The following is a 16,510-nucleotide window of genomic DNA, read 5'->3' on the forward strand; positions in this document are numbered from 1 at the left end:
ACTTCTGGAATGCTTGTAATTATACTTCAGTATACCATAGTAACATCTGACAATAATATCTAAAAACACTGAAGCAGCAAACTTTGTGAAGACCAATACTTGTGTCATTCTCAAAACTTTTGACCACGACTGTACATATGCTGTAGTACCATGTTAAAATCAGATGAACTACTGCCCTCCTGTGGACTCATAAAAAATGCAGTCTGGATCATTTAGACTGGATAAGTACAGTATATAGTACAATGCCACTCTCTCTACAGGCTGTGCTATACAGTCTCCCAGTATACAGGATTATCTCTGTTGAGTCTATCATGTGCAGTGTGTCTATCATGTACACACTGCAGGCTTCATGTGATCCTGTAGCTTTAACATGTGTCCGTGAGGGCATGTCTACACTTGACACTTACATGTGACTTCTGCTATCAGAATATGAGGATCACATCAAAAAGACAGGTGGTCTGATTGTGTTCAGAGCTAGCTACCTTTTCATTATAACATTGGAGGAAATATGTTTCTAGCGTGTGAGGAACGTGTTTGCTGGCTTCATAAATGCAAGCCCGAACTCATGTGGACACGATAGACACATTTAAGTGTAGGTGTATACGAATGCTAACTTTTAAAAATAATGTTGATGAATTAGTCAAGAAATTAAGAATTAAGTTGGGCTTCTTCTACAGGAATAGGGCTTGCCTTTCATTAAATAGTAGAATACAGATCATTCAGTCTACATTTATTCCTGTTATAGATTATGGCCATATTATATACATGAATGCAGCTACCAGTGTTTTGAAGCCCTTGGACACAATCTATCATAGCACACTTCGTTTATAACCTCTGACAGTTTTGACACTCACCACTGCATCCTTTATCATAAAGTTGGTTGTACCTCGCTAAAAACACGTAGGTCACTTCATTATTCTGTTTTTGTTCATACAGCTTTACTCAATAAACTACCAAATTAGTTAACATCATTGATGAAATATAGAAACTCGGATAACAACATTAGGTCACAGGGTTGGTTAATGCTGGAGACTCCACGTGTATCCACAGACTTGGGTAAATCTGCCTTTTCCTACCAGGCCCCTATCATGTGGAATAATCTCCAAGTAACATTTCATTTGGATGTGTTGTTGTCTCTGTGTAAGTATAGGAGAAAGGCTAGGGATTTTTATATTTATAAATGTGTTTGTTTTGTTTGATTGTTTATTGTGTATATAATATTTGCTATTTATTGAATTAGTTTTTTTTAAATTGTGTATACTTTTCTGTATTGTTCCCAGGGTACATTTGCAAATGAGAGCTAGGTCTCAAGGTGATTTTCCCTGGTTAAATTAAATTAAATAAAAATTAAATAATGTATTCGGAATTCTATGATCAGAACTCCATGATCAGAATACAAAAACTGCATTAACTGTCAAGTCTAGACATGGCCTCAGTCACAATAAGCTCATTGTCAGTTGTTCTCTTGGTTCTTCAGTCATTATTGTGTCCAGTCCCATCTTCATCTGGCTGTAGGCTACTGGTTTAACAGATTATTGGTCGAGAGGGGATCACTTTTTGGACAGGAATTTCATTTTATTTCCTGGAGGTAAAAAAATTAAATAAAACAACTTTAAGCACAGGTACATACTTAAACAATATGAGCAGCAGCTTGTCTTCTCACACTCAAATAACACTCAGTTCATACTCTCCAATGTAATGGTCTAATCCTTACCCAGTCCTTTGAGGAACTTGTTGAACCTGCGATGCTCATTGTCATGAATTGAGTCCAAATACTCCTGTACCCTCACCTCAAACAGTCCTGTAGAAAAACAAACAAACTTTGTGTTATCCAAAGTTGGACAATAAAGCTTTAGAACTTTGAATCTGAACTCTGACCTTTGACCCGTACCTCTCAGTGCCTGTCTGTGGTGCTCTCTCTCCTGGATGAACAGGCCAAACATCTGTGTCTCCATGAAGACCTCCAGGAACTGCCTCAGACTCTTAGATGAGACAGACTTACGGAAGGACTCGCGTTGGAAGGAAGAGGGGATGGGGGAGGAGGATGAGGAGAAAGGGGAGGAGGCGTCAACCTCCCTTTCGGTGATGAAGAGCGGATAGTGGCTGACGAGTTCTACAAAGAAACGCACAAAGGCCTCGGACACAACGGTGCTGAGGTGGCCAGAGTCTGAGAGAGAGAGAGAAAGGGTGTGTCAAAACTGATACAGTACAAAACACTATAGTCTGTTGACCTCAAACTAATGGTCTCGAGGGTCTAAAAAGTTTGACCCGTTCTGAAATGGACCCAGGGATTTCCTCTCTGGACCCTACCCGAATAAATAAACATTTTAAATATGGAGACCCGGTCCGAACGGCACTGAGGACAACCAGACACAGCCCTGTATAGACCCGGTCGGGTCCAGACCTGATCTGAGCCGTCCAAGTGAGGGAACCAGCAGAAAAGCCAATTTTTAGCTACCGTAAAACTTCAATTAATAGCCCAGGTGTTTATTTGCTTAAATCACTGTACACAACAGGCACTTATTAGAGACAGGACTCTATATCCTTAATGCACACAGGTTTTGCTAATTTGCATACTTCAATGTTTAATTCCAGTGTTTAAATCAATTTCTTCATTTACATTTTAGTCATTTAGCAGACACTCTTTTCCAGAGCAACTTACAGTAGTGAGTGCATAAATGTTTTTTTGTTTTTTTAGGGGGTAGATCAGCTTTAATATTGCAAATTGTCAGCATCACTTCCAATCCCCCATATGTTTTTATTCTCGCATATATACATATATATATATATATATATACACATACATACACACACACATATATATATATATATATATATATATATATATATATATATATATATATATATATATATATACACACATACATACATATGTACACACATATACTGTATATATATTTTCTTTTTCTGCATTATCGTCAGACCCCGCCTCCACACACCTGTCAAGTTCGTTGCTGTAGCGCTCATGTGATTGCAGAGTTTGCCAAACAAATGGCCACTGGATTGATGCAAATTATCACAGTATAATTCTGCCAGGCAGGCATACGCTACTTTGAAGTTAACATTTACTTGAGAAGGTTTTGGGGAAAGCCATTCCTTTCCTACCAGAAGAAGGTAACGTGTTTGGTCCAGCCTCCTGTTATTGCTGGAGCCGCTGTTGCTGCTGCCGCCTCCGCCATTGCTGTTATGTTTTAACATTGACGGAGGTGACGTGTCTCTCATGGCTTCGCTCACCCCTGGATGTACCACCTGCCAGTACCTGAGCCAGAGAGTTGCTGAGCTGAAGGGGAGAGTATCTGTCTTGCGCCAGATCAAGGAGGACGAAGAACTCCTGGACTCCATGGTTGCACAAACCACCTCCAAAATCGACGACGTCACCTGCCCCTGGCTTGGCACCTCCACTTCTGCTGAGCCTGTAACGGAGAAACTCCATTCGGTTCCCTTAAATGAGCCATGGCCCAGGCTAGGAGCTAAAACGAAGGGCCCGGTCTGTTCCACCCCTTCTGCTCCACCTCAGGATGCCTGGATTGCTGTCCGGGGAGTAAAGCACTCCAGGAAACGGAATCCATCAAATGTTTCGGAAGTACTACAATTGGGGAGGAGATTCAAGGTCCTGGAAGACCTGGAAGTGCATTCCAATCATACTGTACAGGGTCCCTCCGCTACATCTCTACTGCTGCCGTCTCACTCTCAGGTGGAAGTGCCCAAGCACACTCATCTGCGCTCCTTGCCTACCGCTAGGTCGTCAGTCTCAGCTGCTAGCCCCCCTCAACCTGCTAGGAGGCAGATCACCCGGGAGAGGCCCCGTCATTTACCCAATAAACCCATCTGTAGTCCTTCCGTTCTCGCGGTGGGTTCATCCATGGTCCGAAACGTTTCAATCCGGAAAGCTGAGACTTTCTGCTACCCTGGCGCTAGGATCCCTGACCTAAATTCCATGCTACCGCTACTTATTAGCAAGCACTCCGCCGCTTCAACTGTCATTGTCCATGTTGGGTCAAATTACATTAAACTCCAGCAGTCATAGAAATTGAGAGACGATTTTAAAACATTGATAAATACGATGCTGGAATCTAGGAAGCAGTGCATTGTTTCCGGTCCTTTTCCATCCCCACGCTACACGGATATGGTTTTAGTCGTATACGCCAATTACACACATGGCTTAAGGGATACTGCTGCACGATGGGAATTCCTTTGTGGATAACTTTGCAGCTTATACAGACCGACCAGGTCTATTTCTTCGGGACAATTTACATCTTAACAGGTATGGCTCCAGCATCCTCTCCACCAACATGTCTCTTACTCTTGCCTCATGTAGAGCCTTTGATACCTGACGTTGTGTATTTTCGGGGGTTGACTTTTGGGATTGTACGCTCCCCTATCAGGCTATGTTCAATGCTCCTCTCCCAGTTTCATTAATTAGTCCCTCAATTGCAAATATGGAACAAACTACAGCTAACAACCTTTCTGCAATTCCTAGATTATTGTCCAATCACCGTATTGCGAATACTACTTACATGCAGAGAGGTATTGTTAGTAGTAATCTTGTCCCCATAAAATTGAGCTCTGTCAATAGCCCGAAAATGGTTTATTGCTCATTCAGTGCAGCTTCAGGTGCTACCTTGGATACTCCATCTGATATGAATTCCCGTAGCAATGGCATGGGCATAATTCATTTGAATGCTAGAAGCCTGATCCAAAAGTTGGACTTTATTGAAATTTTGGTCTCACAATCAAATGTTGATGTACTGATTGTATCTGAATTGTGGCTGTGTGATTCTGTGCCTGATTCAGATGTTCAGTTGATTGGGTACAATATTTATAGAGCTGATAGAGTTGGTAGAGGTGGTGGTATCACGATTTATGTAAAATGCTGCTTAAATGTTTCTGTGTCCATATCAACCTCTGTTCCAAAGCAATATGAATGTCTAGTTTTAAATGTGGTACTTGGTAATAATGCTCATTTAACTCTAGCAGGGGTATATCGCCCCCCCTCAGCTCCTCCTTGTACTCTATGCAAATTATCTGATATACTGTCTAATTATGCAAACTCTGAATTACTGATTTTGGGAGATTTTAACCTGGATTGGCTTTCACCAGTATCCGATAAATTAAAAGACATTTGTACTGAGCTAAATCTAACTCAGCTGATAACTAAACCAACCCGTCCCAACTTTAAGAATCCAGTCAAATCTACTCTACTAGACATTATTCTAACAAATACCACCCATAAATACACAGCTAGTGGGGTTTTTTCAAATGATATCAGTGACCACTGCTCTATTGCTTGTATTAGAGATACCAGGCTGAAACACTCTGATCCCTGTATAATCTCTAACAGAAATTATAAACATTTCTCACAGCAAGCTTTTATCCTTGACTTATATCACTCTGAGCTTTTATCCACTTGCTGCTTTCTGGACCCGGTTTTAGCCCTTGCTTTTTTCTCTTCTATTGTTACCTCTATGTCTGATAAACATACCCCGCTTAAGAATCACAGAGTAAGAAACCGAACCAGTTCTTTGTTCTCTCCTGAATTGTCAGGTATTTTTCTGCAAAATAATCGGGCCTGGGCCTTGGCGAGGAAAACAGGTACTCCAGCTGATTGGCTGTTTTTTAGGCAATTGAGAAATAAATGTACTGCAGCTGTCAAAAAGGCTAAATCAAATTACTTCCTTAATGCTATGACAGATTCTGCAGGAGATCCAGCAAAATTCAGGAAAACCGTTAATTCACTGAAACAGGGGAATTCTACTGTTTCTCTTCCTAAGCAAATTATCTCAGACTCCTGTATTCTAAGTGAAAAAAATGATATTTGTGATGCTTTTAATAAGCATTTCATCTCTGCTGGTTTTTTATTTGAAAGGATAAGTGGCCATTGTGGTACTGGCCAGTTAGTTGATTTTTCGTCTTGCTTTTCAACCGTTACTCTGAAAAATGGTAACCCTGTTTTTAGTTTCCAGAAAATAACTGAAGCAGAGGTTCTAGCTGCCCTGTGTGCCATTGATACTAAGAAATCCTTAGGCGCTGACAATTTAGACCCGTACTTACTTAAGTGTGCTGCACCTATCATTGCTGGTTCAGTGACACACATTTTTTATCTAACATTAAGCACAGGAAATATCCCTAAGGTGTGGAAAGCAGCTTTTGTTCTGCCATTACATAAGGGAGGTGACGGTAGTGATTTGGTTAACTATCGACCCATCTCTAGGCTCCCTTGTCTGGCAAAGATCCTAGAATCTATAGTCAACAAAGAGTTACAATCTTTTCTTTCTGTTAACAGTATTTTTAGCACCAATCAATCTGGTGTTAGATCTAAACACAGTACCACATCGGCCACTATGCTTGTTGTAAATGATATTGCAAATGCCTTAGATGATAGAAAGCACTGTGCTGTGTTGTTTGTAGATTTGTCAAAAGCTTTTGACACTGTAGACCATGCTATCCTTTTGAGTAAGCTGTCATCTATAGGACTGGGCACTGATGCCTGTCGATGGTTTTATGACTATCTTAAAGATAGAACTCAGGCCGTCATGGTCGACGGGGTCAAGTCTGACCCTTTACAGTTACTTAAAGGGGTCCCTCAAGGTTCAATAATTGGCCCACTATTGTTCTCACTTTATATAAACAACATTGGTGATGATGTCAGATATTGTAAATTCCATTTATATGCAGATGACACAGTGATGTACTCTATTGCTCCAACAGCGGACCAAGCTTTAATGTAGTTGGAGTCTGATTTTAGGATACTACAGGGCTCTCCTTTACAGCTTAAACTTGTTTTAAACGCTAAGAAAACAAATGTCATGTTTTTTTCAAGGTCTAAACTCTCAATTAGAAACACTTTTGTAAACACTAGCTTGGATGGTACTCAAATCAAACAGGTCTCTGCATATAAATACTTAGGGGTATGGTTAGATGATAGGCTTTCTTTTAAAAAACATGTTACTGAATTGGGAAAAAAGCTCAAATTCAAGATAGGGTTCCTTTACAGAAACAGGGCTTGTTTTTCCTCCGTAAATAGAAAACAAATTGTGCAGGCTACTTTTATGTCCGTTTTAGATTATGGTGATATTATCTACAGTGGGGAGAACAAGGATTTGATTCGCTGCCTATTTTGCAGGTTTTCCTACTTACAAAGCATGTAGAGGTCTGTCATTTTTATCATAGGCACACTTCAACTGTGAGAGACGGAATCGAAAACAAAAATCCAGAAAAACACATTGTATGATTTTTAAGTAATTAATTTGCATTTTATTGCATGACATAAGTATTTGATACATCAGAAAAGCAGAACTTAATATTTGGTACAGAAACCTTTGTTTGCAATTACAGAGATCATACGTTTCCTGTAGGTCTTGACCAGGTTTGCAGACACTGCAGCAGGGATTTTGGCCCACTCCTCCATACAGACCTTCTCCAGATCCTTCAGGTTTCGGGGCTGTCGCTGGGCAATACGGACTTTCAGCTCCCTCCAAAGATTTTCTTTTGGGTTCAGGTCTGGAGACTGGCTAGGCCACTCCAGGACCTTGATATGCTTCTTACGGAGCCACTCCTTAGTTGCCCTGGCTGTGTGTTTCGGGTCGTTGTCATGCTGGAAGACCCAGCCACGACCCATCTTCAATGCTCTTACTGAGGGAAGGAGGTTGTTGGCCAAGATCTCGCAATACAAGGTCCCATCCATCCTCCCCTCAATACGGTGCAGTCGTCCTGTCCCCTTTGCAGAAAAGCATCCCCAAAGAATTATGTTTCCACCTCCATGCTTCATGGTTGGGATGGTGTTCTTGGGGTTGTACTCATCCTTCTTCTTCCTCCAAACACAGCGAGTGGAGTTTAGTCAAAAAAGCTCTATTTTTGTCTCATCAGACCACATGACCTTCTCCCATTCCTCCTCTGGATCATCCAGATGGTCATTGGCAAACTTCAGACGGGCCTGGACATGCGCTGGCTTGAGCAGGGGGACCTTGCATGCGCTGCAGGATTTTAATCCATGACGGCGTAGTGTGTTACTAATGGTTTTCTTTGAGACTGTGGTCCCAGCTCTCTTCAGGTCATTGACCAGGTCCTGCCGTGTAGTTCTGGGCTGATCCCTCACCTTCCTCATGATCATTGATGCCCCACGAGGTGAGATCTTGCATGGAGCCCCAGACCGAGGGTGATTGACCGTCATCTTGAACTTCTTCCATTTTCTAATAATTGCCACAACAGTTGTTGCCTTCTCACCAAGCTGCTTGCCTATTGTCCTGTAGCCAATCCCAGCCTTGTGCAGGTCTACAATTTTATCCCTGATGTCCTTACACAGCTCTCTGATCTTGGCCATTGTGGAGAGGTTGGAGTCTGTTTGATTGAGTGTGTGGACAGGTGTCTTTTATACAGGTAATGAGTTCAAACAGGTGCAGTTAATACAGGTAATGAGTGGAGAACAGGAGGGCTTCTTAAAGAAAAACTAACAGGTCTGTGAGAGCCGGAATTCTTACTGGTTGGTAGGTGATCAAATACTTATGTCATGCAATAAAATGCAAAATAATTACTTAAAAATCATACAATGTGATTTTCTGGATTTTAGATTCCGTCACTCACAGTTGAAGTGTACCTATGATAAAAATTACAGACCTCTACATGCTTTGTAAGTAGGAAAACCTGCAAAATCGGCAGTGTATCAAATACTTGTTCTCCCCACTGTATTTCTAAAACTGTACATGTTTACACAGGGCACAGCCGTAAAAGAGATCTAGGTCTCAGTCTGTTTTTTTCCCTGTTAAAATAATAAAATAAAGATTTTTTTTTTTTAAAGAAAAAAAGAAAATAATATATACATGCATACATACAGTGGGGAAAAAAAGTATTTAGTCAGCCACCAATTGTGCAAGTTCTCCCACTTAAAAAGATGAGAGAGGCCTGTAATTTTCATCATAGGTACACGTCAACTATGACAGACAAATTGAGATTTTTTTTCTCCAGAAAATCACATTGTAGGATTTTTAATGAATTTGCAAATTATGGTGGAAAATAAGTATTTGGTCACAGACAAACAAGCAAGATTTCTGGCTCTCACAGACCTGTAACTTATTCTTTAAGAGGCTCCTCTGTCCTCCACTCGTTACCTGTATTAATGGCACCTGTTTGAACTTGTTATCAGTTTAAAAGACACCTGTACACAACCTCAAACAGTCACACTCCAAACTCCACTATGGCCAAGACCAAAGAGCTGTCAAAGGACACCAGAAACAAAATTGTAGACCTGCACCAGGCTGGGAAGACTGAATCTGCAATAGGTAAGCAGCTTGGTTTGAAGAAATCAACTGTGGGAGCAATTATTAGGAAATGGAAGACATACAAGACCACTGATAATCTCCCTCGATCTGGGGCGCCACGCAAGATCTCATCCCGTGGGGTCAAAATGATCACAAGAACGGTGAGCAAAAATCCCAGAACCTCACGGGGGGACCTAGTGAATGACCTGCAGAGAGCTGGGACCAAAGTAACAAAGCCTACCATCAGTAACACACTACGCCGCCTGGGACTCAAATCCTGCAGTGAAAGACGTGTCCCCCTGCTTAAGCCAGTACATGTCCAGGCCCATCTGAAGTTTGCTAGAGTTCATTTGGATGATCCAGAAGAGGATTGGGAGAATGTCATATGGTCAGATGAAACCAAAATAGAACTTTTTGGTAAAAACTCAACTCATCGTGTTTGGAGGACAAAGAATGCTGAGTTGCATCCAAAGAACACCATACCTACTGTGAAGCATGGGGGTGGAAACGTCATGCTTTGGGGCTGTTTTTCTGCAAAGGGACCAGGACGACTGATCCGTGTAAAGGAATGAATGAATGGGGCCATGTATCGTGAGATTTTGAGTGAAAACCTCCTTCCATCAGCAAGGTTATTGAAGATGAAACGTGGCTGGGTCTTTCAGCATGACAATGATCCCAAACACACCGCCCGGGCAACGAAGGAGTGGCTTCGTAAGAAGCATTTCAAGGTCCTGGAGTGGCCTAGCCAGTCTCCAGATCTCAACCCCATAGAAAATATTTGGAGGGAGTTGAAAGTCTGTGTTGCCCAGCGACAGCCCCAAAACATCACTGCTCTAGAGGAGATCTGCATGGAGGAATGGGCCAAAATACCAGCAACAGTGTGTGAAAACCTTGTGAAGACTTACAGAAAACATTTGACCTGTGTCAATGCAAACAAATGGTATATAACAAAGTATTGAGAAACTTTTGTTATTGACCAAATACTTATTTTCCACCATAATTTGCAAATAAATTCATTAAAGACAGAACTCAGGCTGATATTTTTTCCTCATTTTGTCTGTCATAGTTGACGTGTACCTATGATGAAAATTACAGGCCTCTCTCATCTTTTTAAGTGGGAGAACTTGCACAATTGGTGGCTGACTAAATACTTTTTTCCCCACTGTATATACATTTTATGGACACAGTCACTCATTATATTTTGTTTGTTTTTACTCCTGAACTTCCTCCGATCATTTTCATGATGTCCATCTGGTATGCTTCTATATGCCATATCTTTCTGACTGTGCTATTTCACAAAAGCTCACAATATATAACTTATATACTTATTATGGACACAGCATGTCTTACACTAGTTATCTTGTTGTTATTAGTTGTTGTTATTAGTCCCATCCTTCAGCTCCATTCAACACCTCCCATCTGTCTCTTAACACCATCCAAATTGGATTTCTATTTGCCATATTTTTCAACTGTACTGTGATGTTTTACAAAAGTTCTGAACTTTTCTATTCTCATTTTTTTCTACAGTTTGTGAATTGAAAATAAACATCTTTGCTAAAAGTATTATTATATTATTGATCGATTGACTATGACTTTTCAGATCACCCAGTAGTGCTATCTGCAGGGTCAGCTCCATGCAAATATTGCAATCCTTCAGCCATTCCTGGACCTGTGTCCAGAAACAAGCTACAAATGGACAGTCCCAAAACAAATGATCTAATGATTCTGTTTCTTCACAGCCAAATCTGCAGAGCTGGGAAGATTGTATCAAATAACATTCTATTGGTAGCAAGAATTTTATACAATAATTTAAATTGAAAAATTCTAAGTTTTGCATCCGGCATCGTTTTGCGTATCAGTTCATAAACACTATGCCATGTAATCGGTATTTCAAAATCTCTTCCCAACTATTTTGCAATCTATATGGGACGGCTGTCAGTCTTTTGGTCCTTAAATGAAACTGGTAAACTCTTTTAGTTATCACAATTTTCTTTAACCAATTATGTTCTTTAATGCAAGGCTGACAGACAAGTTCCTTACTTTTTCCTCCTTCCACTTTCCTCTTCCATTTTTGTGGTAAGGCTGCAATTATTTGGTAGTAATTTTGAGTAGAGCAGACATTTCCATATGTTTTTGTTAGCTGCATGTGCGACATAACTCCACCATTCCTACCGATAATATCATTTACGAAGATTATACCTTTTTTATTTTTTTTCTCAAAAAAGAAAAGTTTTTTTTAATCAATTAGTATATTTGAGTTTAACCACAATATTTGTTGCCATATTTGTTCTGTCATTTCTGGAGGATTAAATTGAAATTGCACCCAACTTTCTATGGCTTGTTTTAGAAATAGTAATATTTCGGAGATGATTTCCTTTTCAAATACCTGAAAGTGAGGGGTTGTAATCTGAATAAAGGGAAAAAGTCCGTTCTTGAACATTGGGTGAGACAATCTTACTAGTTTGCTAGAGAACCAGTTCGGATTTAAGTATAATTTTTGTATGACTGAAGCTTTTAGTGATAGATCAAATGCTTTAATATTTAATTATTTCTGTCCTCCTAATTCATATTCATTATATAAATAGGCCCGTTTAATTTTGTCTGGCTTTCGCTAGGCGTAGGCAAGACCATAAGCAAATAGGTAAATTGGGATAATACTAAAGAGTTAGTCAGTGTGATTTTTCCACAAATTGACAGATATTTACCTTTCATGGTAGCAAGATCTTATCTATTTTTGCTAACTTTCTATTACATTTTTTTGGAGTGAGATAGTTTACAGTGGGGGAAAAAAGTATTTAGTCAGCCACCAATTGTGCAAGTTCTCCCACCTAAAAAGATGAGAGAGGCCTGTAATTTTCATCATAGGTACACGTCAACTATGACAGACAAAATGAGGGAAAAAAATCCAGAAAATCACATTGTAGGATTTTTTATGAATTTATTTGCAAAATATGGTGGAAAATAAGTATTTGGTCAATAACAAAAGTTTCTCAATACTTTGTTACATACCCTTTGTTGGCAATGACACAGGTCAAACGTTTATTGTAAGTCTTCACAAGGTTTTCAAACACTGTTGCTGGTATTTTGGCCCATTCCTCCATGCAGATCTCCTCTAGAGCAGTGATGTTTTGGGGATGTCGCTGGGCAACACGGACTTTCAACTCCCTCCAAAGATGTTCTATGGGGTTGAGATCTGGAGACTGGCTAGGCCACTCCAGGACCTTGAAATGCTTCTTACGAAGCCACTCCTTCGTTGCCCGGGCGGTGTGTTTGGGATCATTGTCATGCTGAAAGACCCAGCCACGTTTCACCTTCAATGCCCTTGCTGATGGAAGGAGGTTTTCACTCAAAATCTCACGATACATGGCCCCATTCATTCTTTCTTTTACACGGATCAGTCATCCTGGTCCCTTTGCAGAAAAACAGCCCCAAAGCATGATGTTTCCACCCCCATGCTTCACAGTAGGTATGGTGTTCTTTGGATGCAACTCAGCATTCTTTGTCCTCCAAACACGACGAGTTGAGTTTTTACCAAAAAGTTATATTTTGGTTTCATCTGACCATATGACATTCTCCCAATCCTCTTCTGGATCATCCAAATGCACTCTAGCAAACTTCAGACGGGCCTGGACATGTACTGGCTTAAGCAGGGGGACACGTCTGGCACTGCAGGATTTGAGTCCCTGGCGGCGTAGTGTGTTACTGATGGTAGGCTTTGTTACTTTGGTCCCAGCTCTCTGCAGGTCATTCATTAGGTCCCCCTGTGTGGTTCTGGGATTTTTGCTCACCGTTCTTGTGATCATTTTGACCCCATGGGGTGAGATCTTGCGTGGAGCCCCAGATTGAGGGAGATTATCAGTGGTCTTGTATGTGTTCCATTTCCTAATAATTGCTCCCATAGTTGATTTCTTCAAACCAAGCTGCTTACCTATTGCAGATTCAGTCTTCCCAGCCTGGTGCAGGTCTACAATTTTGTTTCTGGTGTCCTTTGACAGCTCTTTGGTCTTGGCCATAGTGGAGTTTGGAGTGTGACTGTTTGAGGTTGTGGACCTGTGTCTTTTATACTGATAACAAGTTCAAACAGGTGCCATTAATACAGGTAACGAGTGGAGGACAGAAGAGCCTCTTAAAGAAAAAGTTACAGGTCTGTGAGAGCCAGAAATCTTGCTTGTTTGTAGGTGACCAAATACTTATTTTCCACCATAATTTGCAAATAAATTCATTAAAAATCCTACAATGTGATTTTCTGGAGAAAAAAAATCTCAATTTGTCTGTCATAGTTGACGTGTACCTATGATGAAAATTACAGGCCTCTCTCATCTTTTTAAGTGGGAGAATTTGCACAATTGGTGGCTGACTAAATACTTTTTTTCCCCACTGTATTTCATTTGGGATATGTATTCCGAGTATATCCACATCACCATCAGACCGTTTTATTGGTAAACTACATGGTAATGTAACAATTGTATTTTTTTGTGATCCAATACGTAATATAGTACATTTATCATAATTTGGTTGCAATCCAGGTTAGAAAATGTATCTAGATCCTCTATGAGGCTGTGGAGGGATTCAAGTTGTGGATTTAAAAGAAAACATGAATCATCAGTGTACAATGACACCTTTGTTTTTAAGCCCTGGATTCTAATCCCTTGATATTATTGTTGGATCTGATTTAAATAGCTAACATCTCGTTGGCAATAATAAATAGATATGCCGATAGTGGACAACCTTGTTTCACTCCTCTTGACAGTTTAAAACTTTCTGAGAAATAGCCATTATTTACTATTTTACACCTAGGGTTACTATACATGATTTTAACCCAATTTATAAGAGATTGTCCAAAATTGAAATGCTCCAGGCATTTATATATAAACCCCAGTCGTACTATATCAAATGCCTTTTCGAAGTCTGCAATGAATAGTAGGCCTGGCTTCCCAGATTTTTCATAGTGTTCTATTGTTTCCAGTACTTGCCTTATATTATCTCCAATGTATTGCCCATGTATTAAACCTGTCTGATTAGAATGAATATTTTCCGACAATACCTTTTTAATTCTATGCACTATACATTTTGCTAGAGTTTTTGCATCACAACACTGAAGTGTAAGAGGCCGCCAATTTTTTAAATGGACTGGATCCTGTTTCCGTAATAATGAAATCAGGCCTTCTTCTTGAGTGTCTGATAATCTACCATTTACATAGGAGTGGTTAAAACATGCTAATAACGGTCCTCTGAGTATATCAAAAAAGGTTTGGTATACCTCGATGGTATGCCATCCAACCCTGGTGTTTTCCCGGACTTAAAGTCTTTAATTGCATCCAGAAGTTCCCCCTCTGTAATTTCACGTTCACATGAGTCTTTCTGCATGGCTGTTAAACAAATCTCTACAATTTGCTTCAGTTAGAGGAGATGGAGGCAACTGAAACGAAAACATATGCTTAAAGTACTTTGTTTCCTCCTTCAAAATATAATTTGATGAATCATGGGTGACTCCGTCATTTGTCACCAGTTTCAATAAATTATTTTTGGTAGCATTCCTATGTTGAAGACTTTCCCCATATTCCATCCAGTTTGCTTTATTTTTATAATATATTACACTTGATCTTTCTTTAATAAGTTTCTCCATTTCTTTTTGTTTTTCCCCTAATTTATACTGAGCCTCTATGTTAGAGTTTTTAGTGCTATCTATCTGTTCTGAAAGACCTTCTATTTCCTTTGTTAGTGTGGACTCTTTTGACCTAAATTGCTTTTGTTTTCGAGATGAGTACTGAATTGCATGGCCTCTAAAGGCACACTAAAAGGTGTCCCAGACAAATCAAATCAAATTTTATTTGCCACATGCGCCGAATACAACAGGTGCAGACATTACAGTGAAATGCTTACTTACAGCCCTTAACCAACAGTGCATTTATTTTTAACAAAAAAGTACAAAAAAACAACAACAAAAAAAGTGTTGAGAAAAAAAGAGCAGAAGTTAAATAAATTAACAGTAGGGAGGCTATATATACAGGGGGGTACCGGTGCAGAGTCAATGTGCGGGGGCACCGGCTAGTTGAAGTAATATGTACATGTGGGTAGAGTTAAAGTGACTATGCATAAATAATTAACAGAGTAGCAGCAGCGAAAAAGGATGGAGTGGGGGGGCAGTGCAAATAGTCCGGGTAGCCATGATTAGCTGTTCAGGAGTCTTATGGCTTGGGGGTAGAAGCTGTTGAGAAGTCTTTTGGACCTAGACTTGGCACTCTGGTACCGCTTGCCGTGCGGTAGCAGAGAGAACAGCCTATGACTAGGGTGGCTGGAGTCTTTGACAATTTTGAGGGCCTTCCTCTGACACCGCCTGGTATAGAGGTCCTGGATGGCAGGAAGCTTGGCCCCAGTGATGTACTGGGCCGTACGCACTACCCTCTGTAGTGCCTTGCGGTCGGATGCCAAGCAGTTGCCATACCAGGCGGTGATGCAACCAGTCAGGATGCTCTCGATGGTGCAGCTGTATAATTTTTTGAGGATCTGAGGACCCATGCCGAATCTTTTCAGTCTCCTGAGGGGGAATAGGCTTTGTCGTGCCCTCTTCACGACTGTCTTGGTGTGTTTGGACCATGATAGTTCGTTGGAGATGTGGACACCAAGGAACTTGAAGCTCTCAACCTGTTCCACTACAGCCCCGTCGATGAGAATGGGGGCGTGCTCAGTCCTCTTTTTTTCCCTGTAGTCCACAATCATCTCCTTTGTCTTGGTCACGTTGAGGGAGAGGTTGTTATCCTGGCACCACACGGCCAGGTCTCTGACCTCCTCCCTATAGGCTGTCTCATCGTTGTCGGTGATCAGGCCTACCACTGTTGTGTCGTTGGCAAACTTAATGATGGTGTTGGAGTCGTGCCTGGCCATGCAGTCATGGGTGAACAGGGAGTACAGGAGGGGACTGAGCACGCACCCCTGAGGGGCCCCCGTGTTGAGGATCAGTGTGGCAGATGTGTTGTTACCTACCCTTACCACCTGGGGACGGCCCGTCAGGAAGTCCAGGATCCAGTTGCAGAGGGAGGTGTTTAGTCCCAGGATCCTTAGCTTAGTGATGAGCTTAGAGGGCACTATGGTGTTGAATGCTGAGCTGTAGTCAATGAATAGCATTCTCACGTAGGTGTTCCTCTTGTCCAGGTTGGAAAGGGCAGTGTGGAGTGCAATAGAGATTGCATCATCTGTGGATCTGTTGGGGCGGTATGCAAATTGGAGTGGGTCTA

At 40.9% G+C, this 16,510-nt stretch overlaps 1 protein-coding gene across 1 annotated transcript in view; it reads right to left on the bottom strand.

The window, feature by feature from the left end:
* Positions 1-875: 875 nt before the first annotated feature.
* The window catches only part of LOC311146525 (DENN domain-containing protein 2A-like), a gene marked incomplete at its 5' end in the record, with an annotated part of 72,722 nt that continues 57,087 nt past the window's right edge, over positions 876-16,510 (bottom strand). The window contains 2 exons of the mRNA XM_084183044.1: positions 876-1,582; positions 1,715-2,167. Coding sequence (XP_084039170.1) covers positions 1,551-1,582; positions 1,715-2,167 — 485 coding nt within the window. The 3' untranslated portion in view covers positions 876-1,550. The remainder of the gene's footprint in view (positions 1,583-1,714; positions 2,168-16,510) is intronic.

The sequence above is a fragment of the Coregonus lavaretus genome, assembly GCF_964263955.1.
Source record: "Coregonus lavaretus genome assembly, chromosome: 19".
Taxonomy (NCBI): domain Eukaryota; kingdom Metazoa; phylum Chordata; class Actinopteri; order Salmoniformes; family Salmonidae; genus Coregonus; species Coregonus lavaretus.